The 14301-nt window shown below is 49.5% G+C and overlaps 3 protein-coding genes across 3 annotated transcripts; 2 read left to right on the forward strand and 1 right to left on the reverse strand.

The window, feature by feature from the left end:
* Window positions 1-1990: 1990 nt before the first annotated feature.
* QC763_500040 (uncharacterized protein) lies at window positions 1991-3974 on the forward strand. Its single transcript, XM_062912623.1, has 2 exons — window positions 1991-2825; window positions 2899-3974. Exons 1-2 carry the CDS (start codon window positions 2219-2221, stop codon window positions 3858-3860), a joined length of 1569 nt encoding a protein of 522 aa, XP_062764052.1. The 5' UTR covers window positions 1991-2218; the 3' UTR covers window positions 3861-3974.
* Window positions 3975-4067: 93 nt separating this feature from the next.
* QC763_0082280 (uncharacterized protein) lies at window positions 4068-4475 on the reverse strand (the record flags this gene model as incomplete). The annotated part of the gene is made up of 2 exons (XM_062906129.1): window positions 4068-4332; window positions 4387-4475. The coding sequence occupies 2 exons, from the start codon at window positions 4473-4475 to the stop codon at window positions 4068-4070; spliced, it is 354 nt and encodes a 117-aa protein (XP_062764053.1).
* Window positions 4476-5236: 761 nt separating this feature from the next.
* QC763_500020 (uncharacterized protein) lies at window positions 5237-8497 on the forward strand. The gene is made up of 3 exons (XM_062912622.1): window positions 5237-6569; window positions 6628-7707; window positions 7787-8497. The coding sequence occupies exons 1-3, from the start codon at window positions 5668-5670 to the stop codon at window positions 8346-8348; spliced, it is 2544 nt and encodes an 847-aa protein (XP_062764054.1). The 5' UTR covers window positions 5237-5667; the 3' UTR covers window positions 8349-8497.
* Window positions 8498-14301: the final 5804 nt, after the last annotated feature.

Raw genomic sequence — 14301 nt, forward strand, 5'->3', positions numbered from 1 at the left:
ATGAAGTGGAATGTTATCATTAGGGGAAGGGGGGGTGACTGCTGAGTGGTGGAGTTTGAGGAAACATATATCATCGTCAGGATCTACAATGAGAAGGTCTCAAGACGGCTCATGGAAATAACAAACACACTTTGAGTATATCTCTAGACAAACTGACAAGATAACTTGAAGAATCCTTCCCTCTCACGTAAATCTGGGTCATAACATCATTAAGAAATGCCAACTTAAACAAGAAACCAAAACAAGCAGCAACCCATGCGTGTAAATTCCCAATCTTTGGAACAAAACACCCTATCAACGACGGCCGTGAACAAGCATATGTCGCTTCATGTTATCCGCCCTCTGAGTCTGTCCGCAGATCTCGCACCTCTTCCTGTGCCTTTGGACCCTCTTATCAGCACGAACATCAGCACGGTCACCATGGCTCTTAAGTTTGTGGCGATCCAGATCCTTCTGCTCTGCAAATCCTTTGCCACAGATGTTGCACTCTGTTGGCCTGCGGTGATTTTTTTGATGCTTTCTAAGCTTACCGGGCAGACTGAACGGTTTTGATCCTTTGCACCCAAGATAGAGACAGTAGAATTTCCCGTCAATGACTGTGTACGGAACTTCAGATTTGGCCGGGTTGGTTTGGCTGGGTGGCTCGGTCATCGAGGCGGGGAGGGGATAGATGATAAGACCATGTGCGTTTGCAGCAGGGAAAAGGTCGTTTGGCGTAGGCAGCACATTGATCTGGTGTGTGAAATTTGCCGACAGGGTGTCGTTGACGGGGTTGTTGAAGGAAAACAGGAGGTCGTCGGGTAATGCTGAATCGGACCCATATTCTGACTCGTCTGGTGTCAAAATGGTTGAATTGCTGGATATCTCGGATGATTGAGACGAAGAGCAAGGAAATCCGAACTCATTGTCGGGTGCCGTGTGAAATGAGACCACGGCGATTTCTGGAGTGGAAACGCTAGCTGAATATCCGTGTGGCGAGCTCTACAAGCTCAGTACTGGGACTTCAGTGCGCATCTCCGCTACAGAATGCGGAACGTGGGCCAAGGGGTCAAAACAGCCCCCATCATAAGTGATTTCGGGGTTGGTAGTTGCAACTTCTAGGCCTCGTTGCATCATCAGAAGCGATGGGTTCACCGTTACACCTTCGTCAACGTTTTGGGAGCAGGTGTATGGCTCCATCGCCATCGCCTGTGAGCCAAGTCCAACCCCTTGCCCTTGAAGGGGAAGGTCAACAATCCATGGATGCTCCTCATTTTTTTCTGTGAAAGCATCTGATTCGGAAACCCAGTTTGGGGACTGGTAACTGTATACGCGCAACCCCTGTGATTAGCAACTTGGCGCTCCTTGGTGAGACAGAGGTGGTACCAACTGGTGGTCAGACATCACCGGTGATACAGGAAACGCCTGGAGAGGTACCAAAATAGCAGCCCGTGGTCGTATCAGACTAGAATGAATGTATAAATACCCTGTCAATGAAGGTGAAACGAGCTAGGTGTGTGGTGTGCAGCTCGGGAGCTACGAAGAGATGATGGAGATGGAGGAACACACGATCCCAGCAGCAGCGCAGAAGAATGCCAGCTCAAATACCGACCAAGCCCTTTCCGTTTGCTAGTCCTCCGCTGCACAGATTAGAAACAGCAGGAACCTTCCCCGTCGTCTGCCGCCAGATTTGTTTGGCAGTTTCGGTTGTGAGGCTCCAAGGCACCCAATGATCCAAACAACGTCACACAGATCCCACAAGTGAGGATGTCGCACGCGGGCCGCGAGAGGGAGGGTTACATCGAGGTAGGCCTACTGCAGAAATATGGCCTACTGCATTAGTGCCGCCTACTGCATTAGTGCCGCCTACTGCATTAGTGCCGCCTACCGCAGCTCTTTACGTTGCATTCAAACCAATCGATCATCTCTGGCATGCCGCGTCGGTCCATATTGGAACGCTCCGGGTTGTACGATCTCAGTGGGGCTTAAAAATACACAGCCTATTTTGTTTGCTACCTACGTGGTCATCCTGGGCCACTGAACAAAGCAGTGATCGAATTGCAAAGTGTGGATTTGTTCAGATGTTTGGCATGTCGGTCTTCAACTAAAATATACATCAAGTAAGTGCTAGATCTCTACCCTCGGCAATTTTCAGAGTTGAATCTCTCCCGTCGACTTCACAGTTACGAACGTACTGAGTAGCTACTTGGCGGCTATTCTTTTAGTAGATTCAAACATCATGAGTTCAGAGGAAAAAACAGCCATCACATTGCCACCCAGCGTGCGCAAACGATTTTACGAGGCCCTCATGATCATTTGCAGCATGATTCACATTCTTTCAAGAACAGAAAACGGCACCAGGTCCCCGAGTCTTGACCTCGAGGGGGTTGCTGACAAGAACTCGCAAGGAACCTTTTTCTGTTTCGTGAACAAGCTTAGCCAGGTGTGCGACAGTGAAAGAGGGGGCGATACCGTCACCGCCTTTTCTGTCTTGCAACCGGACATCATCGAGTATCGCTTCACCTCAAACAGCAGAACGGAAATAAGTTTCCAGACAACAACCCGGTTTGTGACAAAGCTTCTGAATACCCTTGGGGGAATTTCAGGTCCCGAGCTCCAGGAGGCGCGACGCAATGGAGAGGACTCCCTTCTGTTCTTGACTCTGATGCAGCAAATACTCGAGTTCAACCGTCCCCGCATTACAAAGCTTCACATCGACTACCAAATGGCCAGACACCTCGAATTCTGCGCCAATGCCTGCACGGATGCAGACGTAGCGACTCTTCTAAGAGCACTCAAGACTTTGGCTGATGCTTCTCTCGAGCCACTCTTATCTGATTGCGAATGTGGGTATCATCAGGTCTTGGAGGAAGCTACAGGCTTCATAACGTCATAAGACCCTTACTGACCCCGTTCCAGTTGCCATTAAATGCCAGCTTCTTCTCCGTACCATCAGCAAGATCTTCCGGAATCCCCACGTCAAGGAATACCTCCGGGAACGTACCCGCGAAGATCGAGAAGAGGCCAACAAGACACCCTGGACTGAAGTCTACCACTCTCTTGGCCACTTGCAGTCTTACACAATCGCCGTCGCAATATTCATCACCGCACGCCAGCGCTGGCCCGAACTCTTCGACCCTGGATTCAAAGTGATCCACGTCCCCTCCAGCACACCCGCTCCTCCTCCCTCAATCAGAGGCTCTCCGGAACGTATCCTCTCACGGCTGACCACAGACAAGGCCGTTCTCAAAACTTTCAAAGAGAGCACCACCGACGCAGCCGGCCACCAGTCCCACCTCATTGATCTGACCACAGAGCTCGAAAGCACCATCCGATCCAAGTGCAAGAAATTTCACCCCATCGTTCACGCCGAAGTTCACCTTGCCGATCATATCCTCCGCGAGTTACGCACAAACAACTCAGGACTTCGTTTCTACAACGAAGCCGCCTTCGGTCGGTACATTGGCACCTCTAAGCCAACTTGTCGCCTCTGCCACTTGTACTTTGACTGTCCATTGCTCTCTTCAACAGGTCGCATTCAGGTCCGTTCTAGTTCCCACAACTACTACCATAACTGGCGGGTTCCACACGTATATCCGGAGGACGGCGCCGAGGCAGAAAGGATGAGGAATAAGGTGATGGAGTGGATGATTGAGAACGTGAAGCCGGAGGCGGTAAGGACGGTGGTGGAGAGGTTTGCGGTGAGGAATGGGCATGATAGTAACACGTACCCTTCCGTGCCGGATACAGAGTCGGTTGCTTCTATGCAGGTTGGTCATGGGGGGAGCCAGTCTGGTGCTGGTGAATCTGTGAGAAGGCTGGGCGCGATGGATGATATAATTGCTAGTTTTGGGGGGATGAGGGTGAGTGTTGAAGAGTAGAGTGTGCAGCCCCTTCACCTTCGTTCTTTTCCCACTCGTTTTCAGAGCGTATCAGGTGCTTTTCAGTCCGCACTGCGGCATGTCTATTCCAATCTAAGCAGCATCAAGCCAGCTACATCAATTCTAAACAGTAACCCAACGCCATGCTACACTTAACACCGTCCAATGCAAACGCCCAACTCCTCTGAAAGACACGGTCAATACCGCTTAAGCCTGGGTGCTGGCGCAATCTCCACCTCCCAAGCCACCACTGCACAGACGGGTGCAGCCAATACCAAGATCAGCAGTCTTGATGCACTCATCATTCTTGACGCGCATGATGAGGTCACCCTTGCAGTTGGGGCCCTCGCTGTCCTGGTAGGCGAACCAGGTATCGGAGAAGGAGTCGGTCCTGATGGACTTGATGTCGGAGGGGATGGGGGCATCACCGGTCGAGAAACCGTTGAAGACCTTCTTGTCGACTTCGGTGCCGCTGCGCAAATTTAGTTAGTGGAAGTCCATCTGGGGAAGAGCAGGGAGAACGTACCAGTTCTCGTCGCTGAACATCTTTGTGGCGGCCCCAAAGGCAGTGCTGGCGCAGCCGGCGATGAGGATGATGGTGGTGGTGGCACGCATTTTGGATGATTGATTGGGAAGGGTTTGTAGATGTGGTTTGTTGTTGAGTTGTGAATTGGTTGTGTTGTGATTGTATTGCTGTTGTCTTGCTGTTGTTCAGAACTTCTTGCATCGTGGAAAGGAACAGGTCTTTTTATGTCTTCGTGACGATAGCGCTATGCTATTTTCTGAAGCCTGTTATCTCCATTCGAAACAGTACGGCCGACTATATGCCGTGGCTACATGGCTGTAGCCATTTCCTTCCCAGGTCTCTTGCTTTGTTTCCTCTAGGCGAAGTGTATCTCGGATTTCTCGGGTCATGACCTGTGCGCCGTGTGGCTGGATCCAATTGTGAACTTAACGCTCACCATGGAGCACCTCAGCACTACCTTAAGCTCGCTATCATTTGTTTCATCGGTTGTACAGGCCTAGGCTTCCTTGCTTGGCTACATGAATCTGGCTGGTGCCAGTTATGGACCTAAAACCTGTAATGGATATGTCAGGATACCTCTCGTGGCCGTTGTCATGTTTCACAGCCTATATTTGGATTTTTCCACTGCCAGGCGATTTCGGACTTGGTATCTCGCACTCAAAATCGTCTGGAGTTGTGAAGGAGCCTGATGTGCCGCGGCCCGCAACGAACCAAATGAGGCGGCCAGATGTCGCGGCCACCCACGCGGTTCTCGTCGATCATATATCACTCAATACCTGATATTATGAACATCGTCGTGACGTTGGAGCCCGTTTGATGTTGACTCAATTCTTGATACATCCTGGGTGGGTGGTCCGTGCTTATCACCCCTCTGAAGCCCCTGAGCCCCTGAGCTCTTAGGCTTGGCAAATTTAGAGACGAGCAGAGTTGGGCAGTGAGAAAAGCCAACAGAGATGGTTGAACTTAATTCCGGAACAATTTTGGTACCATCTACCATAGTCAACATCGCGATTTCAATGACATCCTCCCAGAAACGACAGTTCGACAGTCGGCCAGAGACTTGCTCGAATCTGGCTTAGCCGGGGAGCAGTTATCACTGCGGGCACCAATGAAGCATGGTGTGATACTCACCAATCACAGCATTGCGCTCCGATAAGCTGAACCCAGGTGCATTCAAGTGCCAACAACGCGAATTTTGGAGGTTGGTTGAGAACACCCACAGCCACATCTTGCGAATTTCATTCCACATCAATGCCCTAGTCAAGGTACCTATTCAGTATCATGGATTCCCCAGGAGGCGAGTTTGACGGCAACGATTTTGCCAACAACCTCTTCAGCGATCTCGCCCCCCTCCTGACGCTTTTCGGGGAGCAAGTCACAAAACAGTTCCTGTCCATGAGTGTGGGATGGGCCGACAACGTACTCTTGGCAATGGGCCCCCTGGGTATCTTGACCATTGTTGTGAGCGCCATCCGTGTAGCGGGTGAGACCGTACCAAACCTCAAGGCGCTCATCGGCAGAGCAAGGGAGGACAGGGCCAGCGTTGAAGTTGAGTTACTCTCTTCAACATCTAGGGAGGTTTGCGAACTGTGGACAGGAACCCAGATCGTTCGAGTACGCGGACAACCCCTCATATCTCAGCCGTTCATCATGACCGACACGGGTAACGTCTATCCCCTGTGGAATGATGTGGCACAGGGGACTTTCGAGGTCAACTTCATGGCGAAAGACTGGGATCGCGAAACCAGCTTGTTAGCAAAAGTGCCGCCCAATCTTGGCTTGAATATCAGCGGTGCCATCCCTTCGAACCGTGAAATGTGGATGTGGGCTGCTCTGGGAACTGTCCTGCAACTAGCCTCCCTGGTTGTGAGCGGGACTGTCACTTATCGTTGGAACTTGGCCCAGGTCGAAGTTCCCACCACCACATACGGATATCCCTGCTATCTTCTGGGCACGCTGCTTTTGACTCTCGGGGTTCTCCTGTGCGGACATATAGTTGAGACTGTCAGTAAAGAAAGGACTTTCAGATGTAAGGCAAAAATGCGAAAAAGAGTGCGCATTTTTCGCATTCAACTGGCCGCCACCGTGAACGACCAGCACTTTGACAGTTATCTTATCTTCAACTCCCCCGAGAATCCTGACGTCTATGCATCATTCTATCAGGGCATGAAGATGAATACTCGGTATGTTCATTACCCTCCAGCCTGAATACCGCTGTTTGCTAACATCAATATTTGCGAGATATTATGCAATTGCAGGATCAGCGCTGTCGTTCATGGGCTTTGTCACACAATTTATTGGATTGAGGGGATTGCATTGGTCAGCTGCCGTTATCCAGCTTGCCGCCACGCTCGTCATGACGGTTTTCAGGGCCTACGTTCGACGAGGCCTTGCCAAGGGCCTCCCTGCTGTCCTGGTAAATACAGATCTGGACCCTGCGCTCACCCTGGCGGTGAACGTTGCTAAATGGCATACCTTGGAAAGTTCGATAGAAAGGTACGCCAGGAAAAAGCTGACGGGCTTGAACTGTGAGTCTCTCGAATCTCTCGGCATCATAACCGGCGGTTGCAAGCTTTGGTATCAAAGTGGACGTGTTACAGGAAATATACCTGTGCGTCACGAAGTCCTCCTTCCAAAGTCAACACCGCCAACCGGTCGACAACTGCCTCACCTGTCTACATCCATAAGAATTGAGGGGAAGTCACCGGGGGGTGCTGCAACGGAACAGGGCACAGAAGTTCATGCACTCCTGACCATGTGGGAAAACGCGTCATTTCTCCACAGAGAACAGTCTGCTGCATCGTCGCAAGCTCAAACTTTGGAAAATGCAATCTGGAAAGTCATGGCATATTTGGAAGAGTCGGGGAGGGATCCAACACCACTGATCAGTTGGAAGAAAACTTCCCCATTTCTTAAAAGGGCTTCCCAATCTGCAGAGTGTGGTCGATTGATATGGGGAGTGGACTGCTTAGGGTACAGATCACCAAAGGATGGAAATGGCTGCGAACCTCTCGAGGCCACAGCATCCCACGTTTATTCAACAGAAATTCCCTTGGCAGTTGACTACCCCACGAAAAAGATGCGGGATATTCTTGAAGCTCTTCTTTCAATCTCTTCCTGTGGCAGTCAGCCCTTCAGAATGGCTAGAATCATTGGGACGCAACCAGTACCCTCCGACAATCCGGTGCAGGGTAATCTAGCCCGGTGGCTTGGAAGTAGGTCGAGGGCTGGAAATATGAATGGGATCGCTGACGAAAACGACTATGGAATGGGCTGGGGACTCTGCTGGGGAATGTATCTGTCGCCCTTGGCCAAGTCACAGTAAGTTCGCCGTGTTAACCTCCAGACCAGATGCACACACCCGCGTCCACTGTGCCTGTGACTAACTGGTACTCGATAGCAAAAATGGAAGCGACGGGGACACCAAGGCTAGGACGCTCACGAACGATGATTCTGGTGAAGAGAGAATCATAATTGTCCCTTGGCCAAAGGCCTCCACCGGTCTTGAAAGCTATGCTCAAGAGCTTTTTTCCCTTTTCCTCTTAGCGATAGCAGAACATATCGAGAAGGTGAATGGCGTTACTGAAAACCTTGATATTGATACATCCCCGGCTAGCAAGGAGCAAGATGGCTACATGTACGAATATCAGAATACATGGCAGGACGTGGAAACTCCTCCCAGGTCACTGGAGAACTCTGTGTTTGAAGGCTTGGTAGACATTGCTGTCGAAACAGGTATCTGCACACCCAGGAAGGCAGCCCGGATTCTTATCATTCCAGCCTTTGCATGGCACGGTCTACTACCAGAAGTGGACAGTACTAGCACTGTGGAGAACAAACATGAAGCATCGGACAACTTAGGCCCAGCCAGGAGCGGATTGATGTCAAGACAAGGCGCCGGATGGGATGCAGCCTGTAGTGTTGAAACAGTTTCACAGCAGGAGGCGGGGCAGACTAGGTAGCAACGAGATGGACCGAGACGAGAAAGAGAAGATGGAGTAGGTAATAGAAACGTTGGTGGAATGATAAGCGCTTAAAGGATATAGGGTTACCACTTCTAGCTTGGAATTAGGTCCACGATACGTGATAATGGTTTCTGGTTAATATCAAATGTTCTGGTTGATAGACCTACCTTCTCGGTTCGTCCCGAGTTGACCTCTCAGAATCCCTCCAGTCCCCAACTCTGCCAATCTTCCCACCACCCCTTACTCCCTTCCTTCTCCCCTGGCCACAGGATCCTAAACTGCACCATCAACCGACCCTCTGTACACACCTCCATCGATTCTTCTTGCAACGCCTCCTGCCACCTTGACTGCTCTTCTCAAATCTCCTTCACCCTCACAGTGTTGGAACTGCCTCTACGGCATCAGTTGTCACCGAAAGACCCGTCAAAAACCCACTGCCCCCGCAGTGCCTGTAATAGCGACGGCATTTCATCATCATCCCCTACCGTCCTTCTGTGATAACAATTACTACCGCAACTTCAGCACGGCGGCTCCGGCATGCAGACAGTACGCATGCTCGTATTGCAACACCTGGTACGCACTATCATTCTTCACATATTTGAGCAGGAAGCTGCCAGGAGATCAAAGACCTGCTTGGCCAGCTTCTCGTCAATCGCAGAGTTGATCATGACGTCGAGAATGTCTTGGTTGAATCCTCTGGGTTTGAGCTCTGGTGGATTGTCAGACCTTCCAAGCACCTGACTCTTTATCGTTCGCATGGCTGGAAGCAAATCGACAACATTGGTAGCCCTATCTACCGTTTGTTGCGCTCGTGAATGTCGATTCGACTGCTTCGGACATTCAACAACCTCAAACCAGTTGTAGGTACCGTCATTATTTGTTTCGAGTCCTGCGTCGAGCGGAAGGGCAAGCTTTTCCAGCCTTGGGAAACTGGCCTCGATCGTCTTGTACAATGCAACCTCAGGTTGGTCGCCTTTGGAACGCTTGTCCTGGAGCGACAGCTTCTCGACGAACGGGAAGATGGCACCGAGTGATGCGGTGCGAGAGAACCGGCACGATATTGGACACCGGCAGTGTCAATGGAAAGTTGGGGCTTTTGTCAAAACATGATCTGCTCTGGACACGCAGTGTAACACACCTGACATCCCAATGGACCCCAAACTGCATTTTAGCCAGACTCTTATCACGCCAAGTATGGTGACAACAATCATCGAAAGATGATGTATGCCATCGAGAGGCCTCAGAGCCTCGTTGAATTTTTACAGAGCTGAATAAAAGAGTTGTTATAGAGGTACCATGGAGACGACCGACCTTCCAAACTCCTACTTCGATCTCATCGTCTCATCATCTCAAGTTATCATTATCACCGGACTCTCGAATTCACAACAACAACATGGAGGTCCTAAGTGCTGTCCTGGGGATTTTGAGCGTGACGGTGAAAACGACATCCAAAGTTCACAACTTGATTGAACATTGGCGCCATGCACCAGAAGGACTACACCGTTTGTTGGACGACCTTCGCCGCGCGCATCAGTTTCTTGCGGAGACAGAAACAGGACTTCGAACGCTCTACGAACTTTCATTCAATAGTAACCGCAGTCACTCAATTACAGAAGGTCTTATAGGCTTGCTTGAGGATGGCGTGGTGGTTGTGTGTCGAATCGAACAGGTCATTGATAAACTCTCGGATGGGGCCGACCTTGATAGACTTTGTCCAGAACAATTGGGGAGAATGAAGAAGGCGAGATGATAAGAGGATACGCAGAGATAGCTACAATGCAGAAGAATCTGAAGAAGATCACACTGGGAATATACCAACTTCTTGTCGTTCAAAATATGTAAGTTGAGAACCCTGCCTTGGTTCAATCTGACCATCTAATAACTCGTTGTAGCCATATCTCAGTGGGGATCCGCGAGTACCTGGAGCAATCCACGCATGATATCACTGCCCGCATTAAACACGGTTTGGAAATAGCGTTGAAAACCCAGACACGCCAGATTGCTCAAACTGCAGCCGAGACAGTGCTTGCACAGACTCTGGGCACCACGATACTTCAGGATCACGGCGGCATCAGAGCAGACATGCAGCCATGCACAAAGAACGATCTGCACCAACAGGCAACCTCACCGGCTCTCGGAGATGTGTCACTGCCCGAGTGGACATCTTTGAACCATCGCCAATCTCCCTGGCCTCGACAACTCTCCATTTATGATCCGAGTTGTCCTTACCGCTACTATTCTAACAAGACCTATATCCGTTAACGGTTATTATTATTAATTCCTATAGTCGGTATAATAAATTTTACCATCTTTAAAGAGTTTTAATGGTTTTATATAAACCTAAGCTGTTAAATATCTCGAATTAATTAATATCTTTTTATAAAGTTCGGTATAATTTGTTACTATTTTAAATAATTATTTTAAGGAAAGATTATAATTTTCTTTTTTAATAACTGTAACGGTAATTCTAACATAAATTTATAATTATTCAATTAATTCGAAATAAAAATAGGTTTAATTATAAATAATATTTGTAGGTATAAAAAAAAAGGGACTTAAAAAAGTAAAGAAACTACGATAAAAAAGGCGAGCGTTAATTTATAACGTCGAGGGCTCTTTTACTAAAGGCTTATTACTATATTTCGTACTCCGGTTATTTTATATCTCTATTATTCGCATCTCAAGATAGTCTAGCCTAGATCTGTACTAGGAATATACTATTGTAGAAAGGGGCGCTACGATACTAGTTAAGCTCGCGCTTCCAGTATATTTCTCTACCGCATCAGCACACGAACTTGCAGACATCCTTCCGATCCGTGAGAGTTTGGAGGCAACATCTTGGCTACATCAGGCTGCACTCGGATACTCCACGTTGATTCGGAGGTGGCATTGTCGCAACCAGACTACACAAGGAATATCAACACACTGGACCACGGTTACTGTCCTCTTGACTATGCTGTTATGAGGGGTGACCTGAAGGCCATCTCCGCATTGGTTTACGCAGGTGCTTGCCTGAACCTGGCGAGCTTGGACGACCGCCCTCATGCGTGCATCCCTCTTGGGCCATTATGATGCAGTTAAGCTGCTCTTGGACCTAGGTGCCGAGCTGAATAAGGGAAATGTATATGCAGTCACTCCCTTAATGCAAGCGGCACAGCACGACTCATCTACTTCTCCGGCAGTTATTCGCCTTCTGCTTCAGAGAGGTGCCAATATCAACGCGGTATCAACACAAGGAGGAACAGCAGTAGGCTATGCAGCCGGCTTGGGAAACGTTGGGTCCATGAAGACTCTCATCGAAAATCGTGCACAGATTGACGTTATCGAGCACAATGGCAACACCCCCTTGCTCAGCGCGCTCTGGCGTGGCCATCACGAGATTGTAAAACTCTTCCTCGCCGCAGGAGTGAACTATCAAAGAAGCACCCCTGGCAGAGCAGGCGTTCTGCAAGTTTTGGCATCTACATCTGATGAGCAGATGATGGAGATGTTTACCAAGGCAAGGCTGAGAGGGATCCAGAGGCAGAGGACATCAGTTCAGAGGAAATCTTTGCTAGACCTGTTCAACGAACGACGGTCGACACCGCAGCTTCGGCAAGCATTCAATAACTTGTTGGACAGCATTGAATATGAAGAGTCAACCAGAGCTAAGGATGGGGAGGTTGAATGCGTCATGGAGCAATCAGATACTGACGAGGAGTTTCACGATGACCATGAGTCACTGCAGGACTGAGCAATACCGTGTACTAGGTAGCATCAGCATATTTTCTGAGTGCCGCAAGCAAAATCTCCTCTTGATATTTATAGGCCTTTTCCAAGGCAGAGCCGCTGTATATGAAGTTCTATCCTCGACGGCGCCCTCTTCAGGTACCTTACACAAGTCACAGTTTGTGAACGTCGAGCACTTACCTTCATGTTAAACCGATGGGCCTTGGCCGACGACAAAAGTCTACTTTGGGGGAGATTCACTAGTCATGGTGAATATTCCCAACAGTGAAGAAGGTGAATACGGATGATTCCACACAGTCTTGCGGTGTCTGTTCACCAGCCCACTTTTCTGATGCAGAGTTTCTCCCAAGTAAATTTTCCATAGAATATATATGTCTCTTGTTAGTCTTCTAACTCCTCCTTTTCTTGGATTCCCATGACCGTTCAGACGAGGCATTCTCATTCAGTCACAAGGTACCCGCCGCTCACAACTAAGTAAGCAAGCAAAGCCTCAAGAAAGCTTAGTAGGTGCCAATCTACAATATCACCACGTACTCTCTGCACCAGGACACGTCTTTCATGGGCAGAACACTAACGATCTACAGAGGGTTCATAAGAGACAAAACCGCAGGAAAAATACCCTAGGCTGTCGGACTTGGTAGTCGACAGCAATCCGCTGCCAGATAAAACATCAACATGACCTTACGCTACCCCCCGGGTCTATAAAAACAAGGAACCTCTCGCCCTTTGCGACACCAGCACCCCCAAACACTCTCAGACTTGGTGGCGGACAGTGAGCCGCTACCAAACTCGACCTTGAAGCGAACACCCACCAACCACCTCCCTCGCCCGATCGGCCAAGAGCCCGGAGAATCATTAACACCGATAACGCTTCAGAAATTTAAAACAACTTTACTAGAAGCACCGAAACGCAGCATCGTGGGTGGCGGCAGGGCTAGTCAGCGCCCAAAACCCGTCTTTCTGCTGCGACGAGAGCTCGTATCTCTGCTCGTATTCAGGCGCTCGTTCGGGCTTTACAATAGAGCGAGAGGAGGTAATGGTGGAAGATAGATACGGGATTCTGCGGGTCGGGAATTGTACCTGGGATCATCGAGTTACATAACTGTTGTGGTCTAGTTGCTCTTGGTTTCTTTGCCATGGTCTAACGGGTTGGTTTGTTGGTAGAAGAATTTGGGTGGATAAGCGATGAAATAGGGGACTCAACGGACTCAGGTCCAGGATACCGATACACTTCCAGACTTGGTGGCTCAGAGTCGCCCTTTGGTGGACACAACCGTGAACAGGATCTCAACCATACAATCACACCCAGGCCTGTCAAGACAGGGAACTCCACCTGCCCAGTGTCGGCACGAGCACCAGACGCTCGCAGAGTTAGTAGCTGAGACTGACCCTCTCCCAAACACGACTCTTGGGCGGATTCCCAAGCACGCTTTACCCCGACCCATCGGCGCGTCTTTGAGGCAGGATCCCAAGACACCCGAGCGCAGTCCCGCGGTGATTCTAGATGACAGCACTCTTCGTGTGCCCGTTGCTCGGAATCACGTAACTTCAGAGAACAGAGCCCGGGTCGTGGCACGCACTCGCGTATTATAAGAGGCTTTAGCATGTGGTGGGAGGGGCAACTACAAGTAGCAGTGGAAGGGAGATATGGAATCTTGATTTGGATTGGGGTTATTTCCCTTGGTTGGCAATCTGGCGTTCCTGGATCATGTCGTGTTAGCAGCGGTGCAGCAGGGACACTGTTGCTTCTTCAAAGAGTTCATACTCCATGGGATGAAGCCAAGACATTAACATACCTCTATTGATAAACTCAAGTCTTTTCCAAGTCAGTCAGAAATACAGCCTTCACCCTCAAGGCTATATTCGGTGCCAAATCCAGACAGTTGGATTGAGGCGCGAAATTGACGTGATGAAACTGTTTGGTAAAACGCAGTATCGGAACACCGGAGTGTCCGATGTCCATACATGGATATACTCCATGACCAGGAAGTTGTAGTCCAACTGCAAATTTCACCCAAGCCCTGCTCCCACCTTGAATGAGTGCAACCGTCGATCCTACGATTTGCATTTGCTCGGTTTAGCCTTACATTCATCCGCAAACCCACTTGTGATTGTCAATATTTCCAACAATAAGGAACGTGAATAGGTCGGAGGATAATACCATGAGTTGTGAGTCTCTTCACAGGCCCACTTTAGAGTGCCTTCTCCAGCGTGAATGTAA

The sequence above is a fragment of the Podospora pseudopauciseta genome (assembly GCF_035222475.1).
Source record: "Podospora pseudopauciseta strain CBS 411.78 chromosome 5 map unlocalized CBS411.78m_5.2, whole genome shotgun sequence".
Taxonomy (NCBI): Eukaryota; Fungi; Ascomycota; class Sordariomycetes; order Sordariales; family Podosporaceae; genus Podospora; species Podospora pseudopauciseta.

Excerpts from the sequence above, each read along its gene's own strand:
- QC763_500040 (XM_062912623.1), top strand. The coding sequence starts at position 2,219 with ATGAGTTCAGAGGAAAAAACAGCCATCACATTGCCACCCAGCGTGCGC. Across the intron at positions 2,826-2,898 it reads ACTCTTATCTGATTGCGAAT|TTGCCATTAAATGCCAGCTT; the intron begins GTGGGTATCATC and ends ACCCCGTTCCAG.
- QC763_500020 (XM_062912622.1), top strand. The coding sequence starts at position 5,668 with ATGGATTCCCCAGGAGGCGAGTTTGACGGCAACGATTTTGCCAACAAC. Across the intron at positions 6,570-6,627 it reads GGCATGAAGATGAATACTCG|ATATTATGCAATTGCAGGAT; the intron begins GTATGTTCATTA and ends AATATTTGCGAG. Across the intron at positions 7,708-7,786 it reads TCGCCCTTGGCCAAGTCACA|CAAAAATGGAAGCGACGGGG; the intron begins GTAAGTTCGCCG and ends GGTACTCGATAG.